Source organism: Neolamprologus brichardi, chromosome 9 (genome assembly GCF_056152115.1).
Source record: "Neolamprologus brichardi isolate AB-2024 chromosome 9, ASM5615211v1, whole genome shotgun sequence".
Lineage (NCBI taxonomy): Eukaryota > Metazoa > Chordata > Actinopteri > Cichliformes > Cichlidae > Neolamprologus > Neolamprologus brichardi.
In genome coordinates this window covers 9262045-9287578 of record NC_142112.1, presented here as the reverse complement: position 1 = coordinate 9287578, position 25534 = coordinate 9262045, and the positions used below count along the sequence as shown (strand labels likewise).

At 38.5% G+C, this 25534-nt stretch overlaps 1 protein-coding gene across 1 annotated transcript; it reads right to left on the bottom strand.

The window, feature by feature from the left end:
- Window positions 1-242: 242 nt before the first annotated feature.
- Window positions 243-5632, bottom strand: LOC148101182 (histone-lysine N-methyltransferase set-1-like). Its single transcript, XM_087845472.1, has 6 exons — window positions 5515-5632; window positions 5105-5264; window positions 4777-4969; window positions 2939-2995; window positions 1389-1445; window positions 243-272 (listed from the first exon to the last, which is right to left on the bottom strand). The coding sequence occupies exons 1-6, from the start codon at window positions 5630-5632 to the stop codon at window positions 243-245; spliced, it is 615 nt and encodes a 204-aa protein (XP_087701598.1).
- Window positions 5633-25534: the final 19902 nt, after the last annotated feature.

Genomic DNA, 25534 nt, shown 5'->3' with positions numbered 1-25534 from the left:
TAGCTGTTAGCTAAAACCACTAATTTAGCTTAGTTTGCCCTGGGTTCAGCTTTGACAAATATGATCGACTGTTGTTATTATTATTAGGCCTCACACTTATAACTTTTGGGGACGTTTCTAACACAAATACACTCTGCTTTAACCTAAGTGAGGACAGTAAATGGCAAACTGAACTAAGGCTACTCATAAGATACTGATGAGAACATAACACTTACCTGAGTGCAGTGTTCAAGATCGCCGGTTTAGCTGCTGATCTCAAGAGTAGACTTATCCTGAAAACAGAGACATGACTTCACTTACAACTACAAAAACATCATCAACTACAGTCATCATTAGGCCTCACACTTATAACTTTTGGGGACGTTTCTAACACATATACACTCTGCTTTAACCCTTTAAGACCTACCATAGAACCAAGTCCGCCAGAGCTTATATTATATTTTTACATGCTGTGGAGCCATTTTTGGGAGCATTTCAAGTTGCTATACATCAATACAACCATTATAGCCCAAATATTAATAATACGTATGCATTAAGTGCATAGAAATTACATAAATTGCAAGAAAGTGCAATAAACTACAAAAAAATTGAAAATCGTTTTTGTTTTTTTAACATATATTTCTAGTTAGAGAAATTTAAGAGGCTTATCCCTCAAAACTGTAAATACAAAAAAGTTGCACAAAATAGTTTCCCACCACAGGAAATTTATTTTAAGTGTCTTCATAGTTTTATTTTTGAAATACACCAATTTTTATATACTGCAGGAAAAATGAAAATAAATATTATAGTGCAAACTTGCAAAAAAGCAGCATATGCATCAAAATAAACTATTTCCAGCAGTGCAATTTTAGTCCTAAGCATCCCAGAAACAACACAGAAAGTCATAAAGTCAAACATAACTTTTAAAAACACCAGTAAAGGCTCATGAGGCCCTGATGGTAAAAAACTACATTTCCGCAAAAATGACGTCACTTCCGGTTTCGGGCAGGTAATGGAGGACATGCAATAGCTCAAGCTGACGTCTATTCTAACGTACGAAGTGTTATGAACAGATGATCGGATCGGCAAAGCGTGTTTCTGGAATATTATGTTTTTGTTGATGCAAGAGCTTTTTATGCAGTTTTTGCAAAGCTATATGTGGAAAGAAACAGTGACCTAGGAATAGCTGATGGCATAAGATGTAAGTACAACTCCTCCGGTTTCATATTGCAAAAAACAATTATTGCGCTAGCTTACGTGGTTGCAGTTCTACAAGGATTTAAAAGTAGTTGCGCAAAACGGAGCGTGTCCGCTCTGACCGGTTTTAAAGGGTTAACCTAAGTGAGGACAGTAAATGGCAAACTGAACTAAGGCTACTCATAAGATACTGATGAGAACGTAACACTTACCTGAGTGCAGTGTTCAAGATCGCCGGTTTGGCTGCTGATCTCAAGAGTAGACTTATCCTGAAAACAGAGACATGACTTCACTTACAACTACAAAAACATCACCAACTACAGTCATCATTAGGCCTCACACTTATAACTTTTGGGGACGTTTCTAACACAAATACACTCTGCTTTAACCTAAGGCTCCCCTAAATTGACCGTGTGCTTCGTGTTGTGCGTGCCCGCATCTGTGCATTTCATGGAGTCTGTGTAGAAATGACTAATAAGACAAGGCTGCAAACTATTCTCACAGACTTCAAATGTGAAATTGAAACCAATAAGATGGAGGATGATTTTGGGCAAAATGCATTTATATAAAAAAAAAAAATCGATTCTGGATTTTAATGAATCGATATCACGTTATCCAAGCCAGAATCGATTTTAATCAATGAATCAATTATTAAAACCCACCCCTACTAACAACTACAAAAACATCATCAACTACAGTCATCATTAGGCCTCACACTTATAACTTTTGGGGACGTTTCTAACACATATACACTCTGCTTTAACCCTTTAAGACCTACCATAGAACCAAGTCCGCCAGAGCTTATATTATATTTTTACATGCTGTGGAGCCATTTTTGGGAGCATTTCAAGTTGCTATACATCAATACAACCATTATTGCCCAGATTTTAATAATATGTCTGCATTAAGTGCATAGTAATTACATAAATTGCAAAAAAGTGCAATAAACTACAAAAAAATTGAAAATCGTTTTTGTTTTTAACATATATTTCTAGTTAGAGAAATTTAAGAGGCTTATCCCTCAAAACTGTAAATACAAAAAAGTTGCACAAAATAGTTTCCCACCACAGGAAATTTATTTTGAGTGTCTTCATAGTTTTATTTTTGAAATACACCAATTTTTATACACTGCAGGAAAAATGAAAATAAATATTATAGTGCAAATTTGCAAAAAAAGCAGCATATGCATCAAAATAAACTATTTCCAGCAGTGCAATTTTAGTCCTAAGCATCCCAGAAACGACACAGAAAGTCATAAAGTCAAACATAACTTTTAAAAACACCAGTAACACCGTTTCTAACACAAATACACTCTGCTTTAACCTAAGGCTCCCCTAAATTGACCGTGTGTTTCGTGTTGTGCGTGCCCGCATCTGTGCATTTCATGGAGTCTGTGTAGAAATGACTAATAAGACAAGGCTGCAAACTATTCTCACAGACTTCAATTGTGAAATTGAATCCAATAAGATGGAGGATGATTTTGGGCAAAATACATATAAAAAAAATCGATTCTGGATTTTAATGAATCGATATCACGTTATCCAAGCCAGAATCGATTGTAATCAATGAATCAATTATTAAAACCCACCCCTACTAACAACTACAAAAACATCATCAACTACAGTCATCATTAGGCCTAACACTTATAACTTTTGGGGACGTTTCCAACACAAATACACTCTGCTTTAACCTAAGTGAGGACAGTAAATGGCAAACTGAACTAAGGCTACTCATAAGATACTGATGAGAACATAACAGTTACCTGAGTGCAGTGTTTAAGATTGCCGGTTTGGCTGCTGATCTCATAGGTAGATTTATCCTGAAAACAGAGACATGACTTCACTTACAACTACAAAACCATCACCAACTACAGTCATCATTAGGCCTCACACTTATAACTTTTGGGGACGTTTCTAACACAAATACACTCTGCTTTAACCTAAGCCTCCCCTAAATTGACCGTGCGCTTCGTGTTGTGCGTGCCCGCGTCTGTGCATTTCATGGTGTCTGTGTAGAAATGACTAGTAAGACAAAGCTGCAAACTATTGTCAGACTTCAAATGTGCACTTGAATCCAATAAGATGGAGAAGGATCTCTCTCTCTCTCCCTCCAGCTCTGTTGATGTGCCACTGGGAGTGTAACGACTGCTCCTCCCCCCTCTGCCCAACAAACACGTGGCTGCTTTTGCATTCGTCCCCTCGCTGCTCAGAGCAAACACAAGGCTCATGTGCAGAGTGAAGCAAAAAAAAAAAAAACATTTAGAGAGATTAAGAGAAAGGAAAAAAAAACGGGGCAGGCTTCAGTTGTTCACTTCAAGGAGGCGGCTCTACGGGCCGTTTTGTTTGCCACCGACACACACACACAGTATATATATATTCTCAATCACATTCACACCAATCTCTTATATCAGTTCCACTACATCAAGACTATTTTATGGTGATTAGCCGTTTTATTACCATGTATTTTGCAAGGTAAGATAACCATGTCCTGCATTCAAAACCACTGAAAGTGTCTATGGTGGTGCTGTACCTAATATTGTGCTCATTTGATCCAAAACCTATTTTTACTTTATTTTGAAGGCAGAGGCTTAGATCCATTAGGTATTCACGAGAAAAGCCTTATCACATGTCAGGATTACAGTATATGGAAAATATGTGATTATAATGGGAGTCAATGGGGCCCAAAATGGTACAAGGGTAACAGGAGGTAGTACATATGTGAATCTCCTTACCTATACACCACACCATAGAGGGGATCAAATACACTCTGCTTTAACCTAAGTGAGGACAGTAAATGGCAAACTGAACTAAGGCTACTCATAAGATACTGATGAGAACATAACACTTACCTGAGTGCAGTGTTCAAGATCGCCGGTTTGGCTGCTGATCTCAAGAGTAGACTTATCCTGAAAACAGAGACATGACTTCACTTACAACTACAAAAACATCACCAACTACAGTCATCATTAGGCCTCACACTTATAACTTTTGGGGATGTTTCTAACACAAATACACTCTGCTTTAACCTAAGTGAGGACAGTAAATGGCAAACTGAACTAAGGCTACTCATAAGATACTCATTAGATACTGATGAGAACATATTATGTGCAGGACACTGCTGAAAAGCTGTGTGTGTTGAGACAACAACCAGAAATAAAAAGACCGACAAGGTGGCTCAACCCCTCCTCCCCACCCCTCAACATTTTTATTTCTGGTTGTCGTCTCAACAAACAAACACAGAAGCAGCTCTTCAGTGGTGTCCTGTACAAAATGACAACAACAAGTCAGTAAGGACCCAGTACAGGCTTTAATGCAAGGACAGCGTGATGAGCCAATGCAGCGGCCCCACAGACCACATCCCACCATACGAGTATATTCACTGATATTAAATACTATTATCTCATCGAAATACAAAACATACTTTGTATTTCAACTCAAAAATAAAAACACCATGTTCTGAAGAGGTTTAAGAAAAACTTGAAGAGGTTTAAAATTTAAGCTGTTTTAACAGTACAGTTTATGTGATATCTTTGGGCCAAAATCAAATATAGTTAGACTTATTTGACATCATGTGCAGCAATAGTGCAATGCAATAGTTTACCATCTTGCGCCAAGGCCAGTCAGCTTTCCCGTAGTCATAAGTTATTTCTTCTCCTGGGTCAATGTCACGTAAGGCAAACAGGCAAAGATGTGGCCTTCCTTCAACTTCAACTGTTTTCATCTTACAGCTAGGCCTTCGGTGGTCATCATTCACAAGCCTTCCTAATGACTTGTCTTCAACAGAAGCATCAATGCTTGAAGAAAAAAATCGCATCAACAATAGAGTAAATCAACATACTGTGTGGCATGTTACATAAATAGATATTTGTAGTAGTGTATTAAGTATAGCATAGATCCAAAATACACTGTAACATGAAATATTGTCTTACCACCAAGAGGTTCCTTTCCATTTGAAATCAAATAAGAACACTTCCACCGTATCATTGAACTTGTTTTTTTCAAGATAAGGATCTGCTTTGCAAAGTTCTCCACAGTATTCAAGAACAAATTCCCCCTGTTTGAAAAACTGTGAGGCAATTACACCACGACCTTTAAAAGAAGAAAATATTGCTCTAGTTTAAAAAAAAAAAACGTTTCCACCAATTGTAAGACATTTTAAAACTTATGAATAAAGTTACTCTTCTTTACACAGCCTATTAAAAAACTATAACATAAACACTTGATAAATGCAAATGACATGAGCAAGGTTATCAGTACTAAATGTCTAATTTGCATACAGGAGCAAAGTATTACTGATTATGCCTGCTGTAATTATCAAAATGCACAAATTACACTATACCTTTGCATGGGCTGATGAATTGCTCTGTTAGACCAGTCTTGTCAGTTTTCAGCTTAATATAGTGTTCTGCATCATGTTGAGGATTAACTCTTTTCCTTCTTCTACCTGATGTTTCCATCATAATATCAAATGCAAGATTTCTTTTCTGTAAAAAGAGATTTAAAGACCTAATTATTCCATGTGTTCACCAACTCCAAATTAAAATACAGTATGCCTTTTCTTAAACGCTTATGATAAAATATAAATATTTGATAAATTATTAAAAATATTTGTTAATTACTAAAGCACACTATCAAATCTCATGATTACATTAAAGATTACACTCAAATTTAACATTTGTACTTTTTCTTGGCTTTTTTCTGTTTTATTCGATTGACTCAGTAAAGAATGGCAGGAAAGCGGGGCAGAAAGAGAGGGGGAAGACACTGGGCAAAGGACTCGAACTCAGGCTGGTGTCAAGAAAAAAAAAAAACTCAAGCTGGTGTCGAGGCCACCACGAAAACAGCTAACAAAAAAATGTCACCACGCTAATGCTGTTCACAAGATAGCAAAAATCAGCGATCTGGAGAAAATTGTCTTGTTATCATTCCCCCCTTACATTTTATTACTCTGATTTCAATGTTAGCTCGTTTGGGCTTTATCAAGGGCACACCTAGCTAACCAATATCAGCATTCATCTTGAAATAACTTTCTTACATTCAGACAGAAAATACTGACATTTCTTTTTGTCGTGTAATTTCCTTTTCAGCAGAAACCTAAAGGCATGGCAATAACAAACTAAATGTCTTAAGCTAATTTTCATACCTTTAAAGCTGCTCCATGCGCTGCTGCTCTCCGATGGTCACCTCGATGACTGCGATCCAAAGCTATTGTGACCCTCCCCCACCCGCCTCTTCTTTCGCGCCTCTCCTTCGCGCCTCTCCCTTTCGCGCGCCTCCCGCCCGCCTACCGGCAGGCGCTTGCCGCACCCTGCCCCGCCCCGCCCACATATCTAAAAAAAAAAAAAAAAAATCGGAGAAACCAACGCTTTTTGCAAAGCCTAATGGCAAGATTATGATTATGCACTTAAAGATGTTCAATCAGTCAGTTCAGTATTATTTTAATTATTAATTTAATTAATTATTATTTTAATCACTGTTTAACTTATCAAAATTAAAAAAAAAAATCAATATATTAATCTGCAAAAATTAAATCAATTTCTAAATGTAATTTCTCAGTTTCCTTGCTATAAAGTATAGAGGAACTAATGTTCGGGGTTTTGTACACAGTGAATAAAATTGTCAAATGAGAAATATAAGAGATGCCTTACTATTCCACTGTTAATTTAAGTATCACTTTTACCTTTTAAATGTTCTAGTATTATAAGTTTTTTTGTTTTGCTGCATTTTATTTCACACTATTTTCTATGTTTAAAAACAGTCTAAAATATGTAAAGACTTAAATTAGGTAATAAACACTTTATCTTAGTCTCTCCAACAAGCTCTAGATCTTCCCCAGAGAGATCCCAGTCAGTGGAATATGCCCAGGGAGGCACCCAGTAGGCATCCTGGTCATTTTGATGTGGTGGAGCAGTGTCTCTCTTTCAAGCACCCCTCAGATGACAGAGCTCTGCACAGTACCATAGACCTAGAGGAGCTAACTCTAATCACAGCCGCTTCACACTCAGCTGCAAACCACTCTAGTGCACACTGAAGGTCATGGCCTTAAGAAGCCTGAAGTACCATGTCATTTTCCAAAGATGAGACCCCAAGGTTCACAAACCAGACACCATTTCATCCATGAAAACCACCAACAGAATCCGTGACAAAGGTCAGCCTAGGCAGAGTTTAACCTTCCCTGGGAACAACTTCAGCTTTGTGTCAAGAATGCAAACACAGCTCTCGCTTTGGGAATACAAAGCAAATCAGGTTACCAGAGGGCTCATAATTGGTTTATTTCTCTCAATCCAATTGAAAGTTTTCTATCCTCTGTGATTGGGATTATTGTCTTGCCTGAAAATCCACACTTGTCTTTTCTTCAGATTCTTTTGAACAACTGTCCAGGTACACTTCTCCATTCATTTATCCTACAATTAAATAAAGTCTACCACTACCTTATGGTGTAAGACAGCCCCCACCATAGTGTCTCCATGTACAAACTTTTCTTTTTGCACAGTGTTTTTGAGGGTGATGTGGAGAACAAATCTCTCCAAAAAATGCTGTGTACAATGATATCAAAAGAGTTCACCTTTGAACATGTGTATACAGGTCAATGCAGTAGAATGGGTTACTTTTTTTTTATGGGAAAAACTGCTATTTGCATGTCTTGATGCATGCTCGATCATCCAGATAAGTAAATCCCAAAAGGTTGATTAAGTTCTTCTGGACGTAGCATTTTCAATGGGAGAAACGTTTTATCACTCATATCCTCCCTGGTGAATTTGATGTGTTAATCCACTGAGTTAATGTGATCCATTACTTGTGGTACATCCTGAGATTTGATTTTCAGCTAGGTGTCATCCACATACCTGAACCAATGACTTGGTGGTGTTCCAGGGTAGGATAACAAAGATCTCTTTTCCACTTCTTCCATGTACAAGTTATGAACTATCTATTCTTCAGTGACTGGAACACAAGTGAAGTAAGAGGTGTAACATTGTACAAGACCATTGTTTCATCTGCCTCCATAATGGCATCTCTCACCTTCTGGACAAGTTGTTCTGGATGTGGTGTTCAGAGCTGCCTACCAACAAGTTGAGCATCAAAGCCAGAAAATTTGAGATGTTACAGTTGATCCATGTTGATCATACAGAAAATTGGACTTAAATGTACACCCTGTTCATATAAACAGTAAGCCATATAATCAAGAATTACTTACCTGGATGTTTGAGCATGCATCAAGACAGTAATCAACGTATTAACATTATCTGTGCAAAGATGACTACTTCTGAAGTAAAACAGTGAAAAATTACAGCACTTTAAAGGAATAGAAAGCCAGGTATTTGGCACATTTTGGCACCTTTTGTGAGTTGAAATTTCTTAGGTATTGAACAGAAATGATTTAACTTTATTTACATACCTAAAAAGGTTTCCCTCTAAATTCAGAGGGGCTGTAACTTCGGCTTCTATTGTCCGATTTGTGTTGATTGACATCTCTTTTTAATTGTTTGAGCTAATAAAATCACAGTAATATGGCCATGGTCACGTCAGTCCCACCAATCAGAAGTTGCAAGGCCAAAAAAAAATGCGTGACCTCACCCTGGTCCAATCAAATGTCTGTAACTGGGCAGAAAATGATAATTTTTTTAAAAATAGTAAACAGCTCCAAGGCATTGTGGGAGAAGGAAACATTCTGTAGTCCAATATAGATGTTTAAACATTGGAAACAACAAGCAAAGTCCAATTATAACGTTACTGATTATTGATCGTAAAAATATTGTGGTCTGATTTTACGGCTGGTTCGTTGATTTTTGGTCAGAGTGTGACGAAGCTTGCAGTTCTGGAATCTGTAAGAGCTTTCTTTTCAAAACCATGTATTGTTTGTTTGGTTAGCTGAGGCTCCGTGCTGATGAGGCTCCACTGTGTTTGTTTACTGACATTTCATGAAATGGTGTAACTGCTTTTGTGTTTGTGTTTGGTGGTTGTAGAAATGGTAGAAATGGATAATATGAGCGTTTAGCTGAGATTCACAGGTCTCTATGGATACCATGTATGCCAGGACTTAATATTAGTGAGCTTGTCTTACAGCTGATTAAACGGGATCTAACTCCTTTTTGCCCCCAGTACCAGGGCTCAAAAGGTAGTTCCAGAACAGTGTCAGCCTTCTTTATGCATGTTGAACTTTTTTAATCCCTGGCTCTAATGCTGCTACTCTATCAGATTATGGCAGAAGAGACGACTCTCTACAATTTACATTGGCTTCTCCTGTGATTAAATGACAGATTAAAACAGATATGTATGGGAAAATATGAGTAAATCAGTGTTGTTGAAGAAAGAACAATTCTAATTTTTTATTTTATATTTCACTTGCTGGCACAACTGCTGTAAGAAAACTCTTAAGAGATGTGCTATCAGGAAGCGGCTGCAGTCTTTATACTTAAAATGGCAGCACAGAAGGATTTGAAAGAAAGGACTTGTAAGTGTGCATCCTTGTAATCTTAACATAGATTAGCATTATAGTGGCTCTTTTTTATCAATACAGATATAAAGAGCCACATATTCATCATGACTCAAGTATTTGTGATCAAGGAAAAAAGATTTCAGAATATGTTAGGAGATATTGGATGGTAATGATTTCTATTGATATACTGATCTTTGTTGAAATTGCAGATTTCCAGTTGCATATGATTGATTTGATTTGTGGATTTGATTGATTCAATTCAATGTTATTTATACACCAACAATAGGCAAGGCAAGTTTATTTATATAGCACAATTCAACAACAAGGTGATTTAAAGTGCTTTACAGAGACATTAAAAAACCAAAACAGCATGATTTAAAATTGATTAAAAAACAGTAGATAAAATCAGAACACTAGATAAAATCAGTAGTTAAAATATAAGTTTTGAAATTTAAGCTTAAAAGTGTGGATTTGGTGCTTTATTCAAATGCAGCTGAGAATAGGTGAGTCTTCAACCTGGATTTAAATAAACTGAGTGTTTCAGCTGATCTGAGGCTTTCTGGGAGTTTGTTCCAGATATATGGAGCATAAAAGCTGAATGCAGCTTCTCCATGTCTGGTTCTGACTCTGGGAACTGATAAAAAAACGGATCCAGATGACCTGAGGGATCTGGAAGGTTCATACTGGGTCAGGAGGTCAATAGACTAATAGACTCCAATTTGTTCACGTAAATGGAGAGTTGTCTTCACACACTGAGGTTAATTATGGAGTTCCATAGGGTTCAGTGCTAGGACCAATTCTGTTTACATTATACATGCTTCCCTTAGGCAGTATCATCAGAAGGCATAGCATACATTTTCACTGCTATGCAGATGAAACACAACTTTATCTATCCATGAAGCGATATAACACACACCAATGAGTTAAACTGCAGGAATGTCTTAAAGACATAAAGACCTGGATGGCCTCAAACTTTCTGCTTCTTAATTCAGATCAAACTGAGGTTATTGTATTCGGCCCTGAAAATCTTAGAAATATGGTATCTAACCAGATTCTTAGTCTGGATGGCATTACCTTGGCCTCCAGTAACACTGTGATGAACCTTGGAGTCATTTTTGACCAGAATATGTCTTTCAATGTACATATTAAACAAATATGTAAGACTGCTTTCTTCCATTTGTGCAACATCTCTAAAGTTAGAAATATCCTGTCTTTGTTAGGATGCCTGGGTCGTTGACCCAGGGTTCTGAGTTTATTATATTATTTATCATTTCTAGTCTTTGGTTTCTTTGAGTTCTGTCTTATGGTTTATGTCTCTGTGTTCTCTAGTTGCTGTCTCCCCTGTCAGCTGTATTCCCTTGTCAAGTTCGCGTCTCTGTGTTATGTTTCTTGTTTTACTTTGAAAGTCTGTCTCATGTAAATGTGTCTGGTTTTGCTTCCTTTGTCTTGTTAGGCCTGATTTGCCCCAGCTGTGTTTCCCTCCTGTTACCCATTCCCTGATTGCTCCCTCTGTGTATTTAAGCCCTGTGTTTCTCTGTGTCACGATCTACCCTTATGCCATGCTGTGTGTTCTGTCAGTCGTCCTGGGTAAGTTTGTTTTGATATATCCAGTTATGTTACATTTGAGTTTAGCATTAAAGCTGTTTTGAGTCCAAGTTTTGCCTCTGAGTGTCTGCACCATGGGTCCTTTTCCTGCCTGCACAAAGCCATTTCATAACAGTCTCAGAATGATGCTGAAAAACTAGTTCATGCATTTATTACTTCCAGGCTGGACGACTGTAATTCATTATTATCAGGAAGTCCTAAAAACTCCCTGAAAAGCCGTCAGTTAATCCAAAATGCTGCAGCAAGAATACTGACAGGGACTAGAAAGCGAGAGCATATTTCTCCTGTTTTGGCTTCCCTTCATTGGCTTCCTGTTAAATCCAGAGTTCAAAATCCTGCTCCTCACATACAAGTTCTTAAATAATCAGGCCCCATCTTATCTTAATGACCTTATAATACTAGATCACCCCATTAGAGCAATTTGCTCTCACACTGCAGGCTTGTTTTTCCTAGAGTATTTAAAAGTAGAATGGGAGGCAGAGCCTTCAGTTTTCAGGCCCCTCTTTTTCTGTGGAACCAGCTTCCAGTTTGGATTCAGGAGACCGACACTATCTCTACTTTCGAGATTAGGCTTCAAACTTTCCTTTTTACTAAAGCATATAGTTAGGGCTGGACCAGGTGATCCTGAATCCTCCCTTAGTTATGCTGAAATAGACGTAGGCTGCTGGGGGATTCCAATGATGCATTGACTATTTCTTCTTCAGTCACCTTCACTCACTATGTGCTGATAGGTCTCTCTGCATTGAATCATACTTTAATTTCTGGCTTTCTTCCACAACATGTCTTTATCCTGTCTTCCTTCTCTCAATGCGTCACAGCAGATGGCCACGCCCCTCTCTGAGTCTGGTTCTGCTGTTAGTTTCTTCCTGTTAAAAGGGAGTTTTCCCTTCCCACTGTCAACAAAGTGCTTGCTCATAGGGGTCATGTTTTTTTTTTTCTTTGAATGTATTATTGTAGTGTCTACCTAACAAAATAAAGTGGCTTGAGGTGACTGTTGCTGTGATTTGGCGCTATATAGATAAAATTGAATATTAAGCAAAGTGGATGAGCAACTGTATCATTTAGCAGTAAGGTCACTTTTTGTGGAGAAATTTGTTTCAAATCTGAGACTCTTGCTGAACTCTAAATGCAAGTAGTTAATGTGAATTTTTTTGTACTTAAATATATATCATATAGGAGATACACTATTTTAACCCCGATTCTTTTGTCCCCATGATAGAACCGAGAAAACAGACTCATAGTGTTTTAAAACCTTTATATTTCTTTTTATTCAATCATCTTCCAGAAGAGAGACCCCTGCACAGCTCAAACGCCAGTTGCAGGATCTCCAACATTTTTAGCTCAACATGTGTCTTATATGGTGTTCTGTACTTCAGACATCACAAACGGTTTCAAACATTGCTTATATGGAAAGTTCCTCTTTTCTGTGTCTTATCTATTAATATGCCTGTGCACTTAGTTTGTGAGTTAAAAGTGGCCTTGCTCTACAAGCCTTCATTATTAAAGTACATAAAACAATATAATAGGAAAATAAGGATACTAAGATATTGATTTCATGACAACTAAACTTTGTGGTGCCCAAATTTATGCACCTGCTTGATTTTTGTTTAAACATCTATTGCGCACTTTTTGTAAATCCAGTAAACGTCTTTTCACTTCTCAAATATCACTGTCTCCTATATGATATATTTAACTGACATTTTTTATTGTAACAACCAACGATTTATAAAGGAAAATAATGGCTGTTAACAAAGTTGCCCAAACTTTTGCATCCCACTGTATTAGTATATGTTGTCATTAGTATAATATGAAAAAATTCTACATGTGTCAAGTTGTGTGTATTTAGTATTTACAGAGAGACAGGAATGAAAAGGACCCAGCTGCTCTCCAGAGCAGGAACAAGGCTGAGGAGGAAATGCTCCATTGGAGACTGGCATGGCCTCTTCAGGGACACCGGGATGGCCAGCTCCACCGCCGATGGACCATCCTGGGACCCGTCCCTCATCTGCCTCGGAGCGGTCCTGTACAACAAAACACAAAGAAATGAGAAGGCTGCTACTAGATTTTCATTTTCAACATTGAGAAAAAGAAAAACCGGATATAATCAGATTGGTTGTAGATACTTAGTAAAGGTGATCACAAGGGAATCCCACAGAGTAAAATGCTATCATACATACCTGTGGGTGCAGGGACTGGGGAGCCAGGAGAAGCAACAGGGGATGCTCTGCTGCAGAATCAGTTGGTTCCATCAATACAGTATTAAATGTTAACAGGTTGAATATAATAATCAGAGTATATAGTGGTCCCTCATTTATTGCAGCAGGGGCTATAACTAGACCCTCACCATGCACTTCATACACTTTTTTTCCCCCCCCACACATGAACATTACTCACAGTTCTCACCAGTTGATTCTGACAGTGCAAACCTTTGTAGATTGCAAAACGTATTATTATGCCGCGTTTTGTCTTCATCTGCCTGCCACTTTCGTGCACCTTTTTTCCCTCGCGGTGCAGGTGTCTATTTCCGAATGAGGGTCATAGTTATGGGTGTTTTTGTGCTGTTTTTTCTATTGGACGTGATGGTTATCAAAACCAAACATGATAAATCTGGCAAGCGCAGGAGACACAGCACGGAAGAGATTTGTCAATCAGGCTGCAGAATGCAATGCTGTACGGTGCAATAAAAAATCAGCGAAAAAGCGAGGCAGTGACGGATGAGCGGGACCACTGTGTGCTGTTTATTAAGAAACAAAATATATTCCTATATGACAACATGCATAAAAGCAGAACAGTATTTGTACATCAGTGGGAAACTAGCAGTGGCTTGCTAGCTTTTGTGCGGCTTCCCCGGGTCAGTGAAAACTTTCAAAAGAGAAATGAATGAACTTACCAGGTTGCCAGCTTCACATATCTTCCTCCAAGCTCGGTCCTTTATATTCCTGTCTCGGTACAAAAAGCAGCTGGTGTCGTACAGCTCCGGGTTGTTTGCTACGGCGTTGATTAGCCTTTCCTCCATATTGAATGAAGGGCTTTGGCTGGATCTGACCCTTTGACCTAGGTCAGAGCCACATCACCAGGCTTCTGATTGGTTGTCGTGGCGCAATTTGACGCTGGAGTTCAGATTTTTCCAACTCGAGCGGTTGACGCGATACGCGTGTATGCACAGCAACACAAAAACTGACGCGCGTGGGTTTTTTTTCGCAAGTCAAACGCGCCAGATGCGATACACTGATGTGCATTTCACGTTTTTTTTTCGCAACACAAATCTGCTACCAAATTTTCACGGGACCTGCAATCGTGTGTCAACGCGCTTTTTCCATTGACTTTACATGTAAACCTGATGCTCTGGCCGCCTCTATCGCGTTCGGTGTGAACACACCGTTAGCTTTTATGCCCCAGTTTTATACTTGGCTTTGGAGTTGATGTCACGCTGCAATGCATTGTGAGACAGCATCACCATTTTAGTAGGCCACAAATCAAAACAAACACACTGTGTTGGAAGGAAGATGCTATGAACCACACTTAAAAGCAGCTCAAAAAAAAAAAAAGGGACGTATAAAGACAGATGCAAAGAGATGGTACTTGCCTGATATATTCTCGTACCTTGTCTGTGGAGTCAGCGCATAAGTAGCATAAGTTGGTTTGCGCATACACGGCGAACCAATTTCGCAGTTATAAATCTCTGGAGGCGCACATCCAATTCACCAAGGATTGGGTACAAGATTTTGCTATTTTTAAGCCTTCACGTTGTGAATTCATCATCCAAACAAAGGTAAGGGCTCTCTGTCCTGGTCACTGTGTCCTTGGGCAAGACACTTTACCTTACCGCCTACTGGTGTTGGCCAGAGGGGCCGATGGTGCGATATGGCAGCCTCGCTTCTGTCAGTCCGTCCCAGGGCACCTGTGGCTACAACTGTAGCTGGCCTCCACGAGTGTGTGAATGTGAGAGTGCATGAATAGTGGAATTGTAAAGCGCTTTGGGTGCCTTGAAAAGCACTATATAAAGGAGCGGTCATACACACACAAAAATCCAAGAAATGTCACTTTTGGGGACAGTGGAAATCTTTGCAATTCCACACACTTCCACTAGGGGGCAACATAGAGTTATACACAGATGGAGAAAATTTTTGGGGGCAAGGTCATACACATACACAAAAAATCCAAAAAATGTCTCTTTTGGGGACAGGGGAGATTTTTGGATTAAAATATGTTTTAGAGCATGCTGAACATTGTTAGAGGTAAATCTAATTGGGGACGGTGGTTTTGGTCCCCAAAAGGAGAGGTGTCCCCAATTGACTGGTGTGTGAGCTGATAGAAGTCCCCAATTTTGACACAAGCAAACTCACACACACACACAACTTCTCACACACACACCTCTTCTCAAACACACACACTCACACACACACACACAGCTCTTCTCACACACACACACAGCACTTCTCACAAACACACACACACACACACAGCACTTCTCACAAACACACACACACACACACATACACACAGCACTTCTCACACACACACACACACACAGATACACACACACACACACACACACACACACACACACACACACACACAGCACTTCTCTCACACACACACACAGCACTTCTCTCACACACACACACAGCACTTCTCACACAGACACACTCACACACACAGCTCTTCTCACACACACACGCACACACACACAGCTCTTCTCACACACACACACACAGCACTTCTCACACACACACACACGCGCACACACATAGCTCTTCTCACACACACAGCTCTTCTCACACACACACACACACACACACACACACACACACACACACACACACAGCTCTTCTCACACACACACACACACACACACACACACACACACAGCTCTTCTCACACACACACACACACACACACACACAGACACACACACACACAGCTCTTCTCACACACTTACACTCACACACACATTCCTGTTTTGCATACCGACTGAGGACCAGGTAAATGCACTATCAAAGTGAGGACCACCATTTCTGCTACACTTGCAGACAAATCTTTGCCATTTTTGAACAATGGGAAAAATCCCAAAATCAAAAATCACCTCAAAATCTTAAAACACTCAAGTAGAAAAAAAAACTCATTTTGCTATCCGAGTGAGGACATTGCCATAGGGTGCTATTTGGGTCATTTTCCACTAGGGGGTGCTTTTTTGTTTGTTTCCGTCTATATGTTTTTTCTGGTTGCATTTACTCTCTGCCATTTTCCATTTTAGTGCAACCAAATAATGTGAAAGTTAAACAGTCTGAACTTTATACATAAACACAATACCTAAAAAGTTCTGATAATCTATCAAGACAACCCTACATAACAAAACGGTAGTATTACATTTCAAATACCGCTTTAGATTTTATTAATAATTACCAAGGAAATACCCACAATGCTGCAAGAAGAGCAAATTCAGTTTATTTCACAATCCTTCCAGAGGAATAAAAATTATTATAACAACTAAGACAACTATTAAGTCTAATGACTTACAAGTAAAATAGTGATCAATAACTTTGATCAGTTTGTTTTGACTTTTGCCAAAAAGAAAAATCACTCAAGCTGACTAACCATTAAGCCATTAAGAAGGTGAACAACTTTATAAACGAACCAAAAACATCCTGGGCAAAAACCTAGAACTTAAACTAACTTAAAAAAGTTTTTTACAAGCAGACCTTCGATTCAGAGTGACAATCGTGTTGTACACAAAGTTTTTAACATCTTTCCATGAGCGATTAACTAGGTCTTTTTCCGCTTCTAAGCATTTCATGCAGTGTTCTTTTTTTGGAATTTTCCGCTCCGCGACAAATTTTCCCAGCCATCTTTGCACTGCCGTCTTCTCTGCTTCACTCCATGGCCTCTTGACCTTCGCACGTGGGATCTCTACAAATAACACAAAAGACAACATGGAGTGTTAAACTATGTTACATACATGTTGTAAAGTTGTTTGTTTTTAAATGGGGTTCTGCTTGTGTATATTTACAGAAAATGCCAAACCAAACGGTAGGTTCAACAATTTACTCAACATTTTGTACCCAAGATATGTAGTAAGCACTTTTAAATTAAGTATTTTGAGTTTACAGAAACATGAGATCAGTTTTGAGTAATATACTTACAGAGTGAAACAGCAGCCAATTTACCTTTATACATTTTGTTTTCCAAAGTACTTGTTGCATCTAGCCTTTTAAAATAAGATGCTAACTAGTTATTCCTGCTAAAATCATTCATCATAACAATATTGTCTACAACCTGATTCATATATTGCAAACAGAAAATATCAAATACATTTAAAGCTGAAAACATCTCACCCTTTGCTTTGGCCACTTTAGTTTTTCCCCTTTTCCTCATGGCGAGTGTTACTTTCTTGGTCTCTTCTAAAACAGAAACAGACAAAAAATGGTAGCTGTTATTGTACAATGCAGATTTTACTTGAATAGAATTTAATTAGAATACACAACAGTGTCACTACATTTCAGACAAATGCTTAAACTCACCATCTACATCTGCGAAGTACTGAGAACTTCCGTCTTTAAAAAAAAAAAAAAAAAATTTAATGTGCCATATCATCCTAATTCACTGATTTTTTTTTCTATTGAATGACTCTGGAAAATCTGACCTTCATCCATCTCACTGCCTCCTCCTTTCTCCTCCTCCTCATTTCCCCGAGGATCACTCTGAGTAGCTGCTATGGGACTTTCACCTGTGACTAACGCCAGATATCAAATATTAGCCATCAGGAGTATGGTAATTACTCTTCTTTTAGTTAAGATAAATTAAAAAAGCAAAAGGGAAAAAAAACACTGCACAGCCATTACAAGGTGGCATTTGTATAAAAATGCGTTTGACAAATGTAACAGTTTTTAAATTAGAATCTGGGTTGTGGTGATAAACCCGCAGATTTCATGTGTTTTTCAGTCTATTTCTTGCTGTAATAAAGGAGCTCACTATAGAGTGAGTGTACATGATCAAGTGTTATCTTTTGTATAGATTACTGAGCACTGAAGTCGGCCAACAGTGCATTTATTTGGCTATAACATGCCACCCAGTTCTTTTTAACCATTAGGAACTCAAGCTAACAAGCTAACATCAGTGTCCTATATTAGTCAATGTCACATAACTTTAGGCAGTTTATCATAAATGCTGCTTATTCATGAGGCTGTATGCCAACGGCTCTACTAGTAAGCAGGTAACACTTACCACCACTATCAGAACAGCCATCATCCCTGCCTGCGAGGACCACATTATTGTCTGCAATGTAAGAAATATTGAAATGATGCAATTTAATGTGGAAATTTGTGTAAAGACACAAGTCTTTAAAATGAAATTACTGTAAAATGTATAACCCAAGCTAACTTCCATTGTCATGAGCTTTAAAATACACAACACTAACAATGCACCAAAAAACAACAAGCAGTAGATCATGACTAGAAGACTAATCGTATTTTAAAACCAGTGCCCATTTAAATTTAAGATGACGCCAGTCAGGATTCAGACTGAGGTCCTCTAGTAAGGAATTCTACATGTTATCTCCTGAACTGGAAAAGCTGTTTGTCCAAACAGGGATTCAAAGTAACATCCCTGTCCACCTGGAAGCTAATCATCTCATGAAGCCAAACTAAATGCAACCTTAAGGTCACTGAGCATGTGGGAAACATGTTTAATAAGCATTTAGAGATTTGTTTAGGAGTAACACATTCACTAAAATTATCAAGCCAAGATTTATTCTAAACATACCACTGCCATGATGCTGAATTGCTGTCCAAAACTGTTGCTTGATTATATATTAATATTATATATTATATGGTGCTTGTGACCACAAGTTATACCACTACATCAAAAATAAAAAAAATAAAAACCTCAGTGGATCAAACTATCCGTGGCACAAATAAATGCAATAAATGCAAATATATTTGTGATTTGAAAATCTGCTCACCATTTCAACCTAACAATATTTCACATCTGAAAAGATACATTGGAAACCAAAAATGTGTTCTGCTTTTGTACTGTAAACAGAAAGGACAAAACAGGAACACCAATATAATCAGTCCTATTCATTGTCAATTCATGATCTTTATTGTCTTAACTGAGCTCATGTATTACGATTATAGGTAAAATAAGAAGATGTTATGGCATGACCGTGTTATTGGACTGCAGAAGATTGCACAGGTCTACCACGAAGACACAGGCTGTAAAATAGGGCTGCAAACAAATGTTACTTGCAACAATTTTCTCTATTAAAACCTACTTTCATCCACTTCTGTGTCTTGTTCCTTCGGTCTGCCTGGGTCTCTTTGACTAGCTGGAGGGCTGGGAGCTGGGGGAATTACACCTATAAAAGATAATGAATTACTAATAGTTGATTAGAGAATAGTGCTAACCACCAACATTCTAAAGTTGGCAAAATACTGTGCAATTTTTGGGATTTTGAGCCGATTTTTCAGTCATGTGTCCGTTTTGGGATCGGCCCAAGTTTCGCCTTAATTGTGTGTCATCGTGCATTATACATGGGGTAACGAGAAGCAATTAACACCTCACAACCAGCTCCCAATCAAGAGTCGGATGGTTGCAAGAAAATCAAACCTATTTGAAATCCTGTCGCCCCTCGTGAGGGTGTCAACACAGCCTCTCACACTGCGCACGCACAAACGCAGAAACGGTAGTGATAAAGACAGAGCAGCACAGCAATGCAGCATGTGATCTGGACACAAGCGATGGAGGCACAACTTGTAGAACTTTAGCAAGCTCATCTGCTTTTCGATGTGGCCTCACAAAATTATCATGACCACAACAGCCATGAAAAGAGTTGGATGGATGTTTTTCATTAACATTTTAGCAAAGTTGATGGTGGTGGTGTGTGTGTCTGTGTGAATGAAAGACAGAGGTAGGGAGAACGAGAGACAGATTTGGTGTTATAAGCTTCATGTTATGGATTAGTCAAGTGTCAAACTATTTGACCACACAATATCATTTGCAATTCAATATAGCAGGACAGGGAAAAAAAGACAATAAATACTCTATCATACATACCAGCAACAGAAACCTCCAGGGTGCTGAGGTTCTTGCCCCTTAAGGTGCCAGCACCTTCCTCCATTGCAAACAGAAGCTTGCTTATCTTGGCAATTTGAAAGGTTTTGTCTGTCTGTCTGTAAAAGTCCTGGTGAACTCTGATGTCATGTCCCATGAACCTTGCAACTTGCTCGAGCTCTTGATCATTAAGATCCAGGAGTTGGCAAAGTGTGGCAACCTGTTTTCTTAATTTAGTTGACCTCAGAAGCTCAGGGTTTTCTGCTTTGCTTTGGTCTATATATTTTCGTAGGCAGTCACATCCACGTATGTGTGTCATCCCACCAGGTCTAGCAAAGAGATAGGGATTTTCAGCAGGTACACCAGCTGCTTCTCTCTTTTTCACCAACAAATCGATTGACTCCTTCATTCTGTCGCTCAAAAAAAGGGGCACTTTCCTGCCTCTCTTCCCCCTGATTTCAATGCGGGTTAATAGCTTGCTTAGCTCCTTTTCTAATGGTGACAAGGTTTCGTAAATGTCTTCATTAATGGGACTTGTTTTTACGTCCTTGTAGGTCTGAAGAGTCAAGCGTGATGCTTCTCCTTCACGTCGCTTGTTAAAGACAATAACCTGTGCCAAAACAGTCTCGTTCAATGTCTTGTATGCTGCCAAATCCATGTGCTGCATCAGTCTCTCTCTTGCTTCACCTTCCACGGTACGGAGATGGTCCCTCAGAGCAATCACATTTTTGGTGAGGGGAATGTCATCCTGTTTATTCCACCTCTTTTCTTGTATTGTTTGGTGAGCACTGACAGATACACTGTTCCTCCAGTTTTTGTCCAGAAGTTCCAAGAATTTTTTGGCCTTCTTCTCTGCATGGTCATCGTCATTCATAAGAGTCTGTCCAATCAGGACCTCGACTGCTCCTTTAAGACAAAATCCAATTTTGACTGCTGTTGACGGTTTGCCATATTCATTTTTGCCTGGACTAAAGTTTGCAAGATGCTTGGCAACACTGACAACAAACTGAAATTTTGATGGTTTGCACAAATCTTCAAGAACATTCACTGTCTTGTCCATATTTTTTGCAGCTAACATGAACCGGCCAAGCTCTCTCATCCTTTGTGCAATGTATTGGTGCTTAGACTTCACACGGCCATGTCTTGCATATAGCGATTCTCCATATTTGCAAATCAGAGAATCACTCCTGATGTGAAAGGACACTTGATCTTGTCGCATGTTGTTGATAATAGTCTGACATCCTTTAGATGAATGTTTTATTGGAAGAAGCCGTGCAGAGTAACTCTGGACTCTAGAAATTCTAGTTTTTGGCGCACACAGTTTTTTAGTTTTGCATGACAGCAAATGTTTCCATAATGTCTTTTTGATATACATTGCAAAGCAAAAAGGGCAAGGTAAATATTCTCCTGCTATAGCTTCATTAGATGGCTGCTTCCATGTTACGACTTGCCCTCTGCCTTTTTGTATCACTTTGGTGTTGTGCTTAAAGTCTCCTTTATTGCGAAGTTGTTCTAGAAGATCCTTCCTTTCTTTGGAACCTACAGGGTAGCTAAAGGCATATGCCACATCACTAATCTCCATGTGATTCCTTTGCAGGTGTCTCGATATTTTTGCTTGGGACTTCCCACAGTAAAGACAATAATGTTTTTTTGTCCCATACTCGTTTGTTGTCCTCTCTTTTTGTGCATGTTTTTACAGTCACCTCTGATTTCCGTTTAGCCTTTTTTTCTCCCTTGTGATCATTTCTTTTTCTTTTCCCATATGTTCTGGGTGTCTTTTTAAGAGTCATGTTTCTCAGTTCTTCATTATCACTGTCACTATTGCTTGAAACGTCAGTGATCTTTAGTGTCTTACTTTGTAGACTGTGGGTGTCCTCATCACTTAAGTCTGAAATGTGACTTGGCACGTATTCAGAGCCTGAACAAATGGAGAAATCCAGCTCAGAGCAATCACTTTCCTCCTGAATAGGTAAAGATAATAATCATCATGAGAAGAAGTCAATTATAAGGATAGAGTTATGTAATAAAGCTGTAAAACTATCTTCCAAAAGTTGAGACGCTGTGTAAAATGCAAGTTAAAATAGAACGCAATGTTTTTCAAAGCCCACATCTTAGTGTATGGGGGTGCATTAGTGCCTATGGAGCTAGCAGCATGCAAATGTGGAAACGCATCGTTAGTGCCGAAAAAAAATACAGGTTATAGAGCAACATATGCTCCCATCTAAACATCATCTTTTTCAGGGAAGGCCTTGGATATTTCAGCGAAACAATTGTAAATTGTATAGTGCATGTATTATAATGGCAATGTTTCATAGTCCAATACTCTGAGTGCTGAAATGACCAGCCTGCAGTCAAAACCGTTCACCTACACATAACATTTGGAGCATCATGAAACGAAAAATGCGACAAAGGCGGCCCAGGACTGTTGAGCAGGTAAAATCTTACATCAGACAAGAATGTGACAACATTGCTCTCCTTACAGTCCAGCAACTGGTCTCCTCAGATCCCCGATGTTTACAATGTTGTAAAAAGAAAAGAGAAAATTCACAGTGGGAAACAAGGCCCAGTCTTAACTTTTCTGAGACATGGTACTACCATCACATTCAAAATGATCCTATAATTTTCTTAAAATGGAACAATTTCTCAGTTTAAGCAATTGAAATGTTTTACATGTCTTACTGTTAACAAAATGTGGGTTTATGAGATTTGAAAAACATTGAATTCCGTTTTGATTTACATTCTACACAGCATCCCTTCTTTTATAGATATGAGGCTGTAAAAGAATAATGAACTAAAATGAGACGGGTTACTACCGTATGCTGACAGCCTTTATTGCAAGGAAACTTTTTTTTTTAAGTCAAACTAGTGGCATATAACAAAGATGACTTTGTTTTCATTCCACAAACTTACTGTATAAGAAAAGCTGCTATGAAGATACACTCAAATACTGTTTGATATAGAAATAACATCTAGAAATGTATTTGAAAAGACATAACATTTCTGGATACATATCCAATGTTCAAGGTTAAAGCTGACCTGAAACACTACATACATTAAGGCTAGACAACACTATGGACGCCTACTCTTTAAAAAAAAAAAAGAAAAAAAGAAAAGAAAAGAAATCTCAGATTGAACACTGTCAGTGAAGCTCATTATAAAAAAAAAACAAGTGTTTACAGCATGTGTATTTCCATCTTGGCTGAGTTCAGACTATGAGGTCACTGGGTTGGTTGGTTGGATGGATACTGATAACAGTTCTACCCTACATTAGTTTATGTTAGCTAACTAGGGACAGAAAGAATAACTAAAAATAAAAGGAAGTCTAAGAGGGATCCCTTTGTAACCCTGGCTGCAGCAATGAGTTTATGTTAAAAACCAAGTAAAGACTGTCAAATTTCACTTTTAGTCTCAAAGTGCTTTGTCATTGTTTGCTAGCTGTACTGAAACAGAAGAATCCACCTGTTAACTGCAGTGCTCGAGTTTAGAAAGGTGACGCTTAAAAGGTGGCGCATCTAAAACGTATTCCCACAGCAGAGAATCTAAATCACACTTAAAATATGCTGTAAATAAAAGAATCAGTGAAAACGGGGGCTTCCAGTCTATTCTAAACAGAAACTCTGAATCTAACCTGCTTCCAACCAGATGATGTGTTCGTCATCAGTTACTATGGTGACATAGTCATGTTTAAAAAAAGAAAAAAGATAAAAAAGACGCTGTTTGACTTTAACATTCCTGCATATGATTCAGTAATAATTACATGTTCAAATATTTGATCAAAAAAGGCACATACCTGTGTTTGGCTTGCTGCCATGGCTTCCTCAACCTAATACCAAAGACAAAATCCAAAGTTACTTCTCAGTTACATTTAAGTAATAACGGCTTAGAGGTGATACAGCACAAATGCACCAACATTTTTCTTAGTCTTCAGCAAGCAGGAAAAGCAGCCCATTACCCATCTCTAACATATAACTGGACTGCACTGTGCTTTCCACTATTTCCACCTCCTTTTTCCTTTTGATTTATTCACTGAAGCTCACCTCAATAAGGCTACGGGTTGCTTAACAGTGAGCTCTCATGCAGGTGAACCTGATGTACAAACTGTGACCTGCAACTCTACCAATTTAGAGTAACATAAAAAGAATAACATTTATAAAAAAAATAAAATAAAATAAAAAATAAAATAAAAAACCCACAGAGCATCACAATGTTTCACCCATTTTAAATATAGTAGTATTAGGGTTTTTTTTTAAGTGTTTTATATAGGATAGCTTATATGCCCTCTGATTGGCACACTGTTAGGGTTACATCATTTTCCTTTTTTCAACATACTTTTATTAATAACTCTCTGTACATAAAACACTATTAGGACAGCATGTTATCATTTCCTCCAAGGTGTGTCATATTATAATGCTAAAACATAGTGACCAAAGAGACAACACATGAACACACTTTTGATTGTTTGAAGGCAAAGTTATAACACACCATACAAAGGCTTACATTATGTATAAGCATTTACATTATTTGCTTTAAATAGCCAAATGAATACTACATGGCAGCCTTGATGTTCCACAAAAAACACTTTCTAAAGCCCACTTTAGCAGCAGAATGCCAGGCCTTCTGTCCAGTTATGTTTGACAGTGAAAAACACCTACAACAAACGTGAGGAATAAGACAAACGAGACTAAACAGAGCACCTGCTCATCTAGGTCATGCTGATGTGCAGCTACACTAGTAAATATACTGGACGGACAGACGCCGCTCAGTCATTGAAACAGACATTCAAAGTACGCATCAAGCCGAGAACGCAAAAAAATCCCGGACGCGTTCTCGCTCCGCCTGTTTTATCGAACATGCATCAGTGGTGACTTGTGTGGACTTGGTACAGCTAAATATCCCAGAATGCATTTCGTCCAAAACGCAAACGTGGCAATGGCGGACGAGCGGGGCTAAAAACTTTTAAATATTACTCTTTCTGGGTCACAAAATAAACTTTTGAGTTATTTTCAAGCGAGAATGTAGCTGTGTAAACTTCAAATATCTGCTCGATTTATCAAGATATCATATATTTCCAAACGCGCTCCGACGTTTTCGGAGGCGTCTGTGACCCGCCAGCTCCATAACAGACAGCGAGGTCGAGGATTATTACAGCTGGCGAGAACAGCGGACCCCCCCCCCCCCCCCCTTTGTTTTCACACAGCTGAATAAACGTCAAACAGAAAACGGATTAAACAGAAGTGTGAGACGGTCAAGAATTTACTCCAGTGTC

Excerpts from the sequence above, each read along its gene's own strand:
- LOC148101182 (XM_087845472.1), bottom strand. The coding sequence starts at position 5,632 with ATGGAAACATCAGGTAGAAGAAGGAAAAGAGTTAATCCTCAACATGAT. Across the intron at positions 2,996-4,776 it reads ACTGGCCTTGGCGCAAGATG|GATAAATCTACCTATGAGAT; the intron begins GTAAACTATTGC and ends CTCTGTTTTCAG. Across the intron at positions 273-1,388 it reads ATCTTGAACACTGCACTCAG|GATAAGTCTACTCTTGAGAT; the intron begins GTAAGTGTTACG and ends CTCTGTTTTCAG.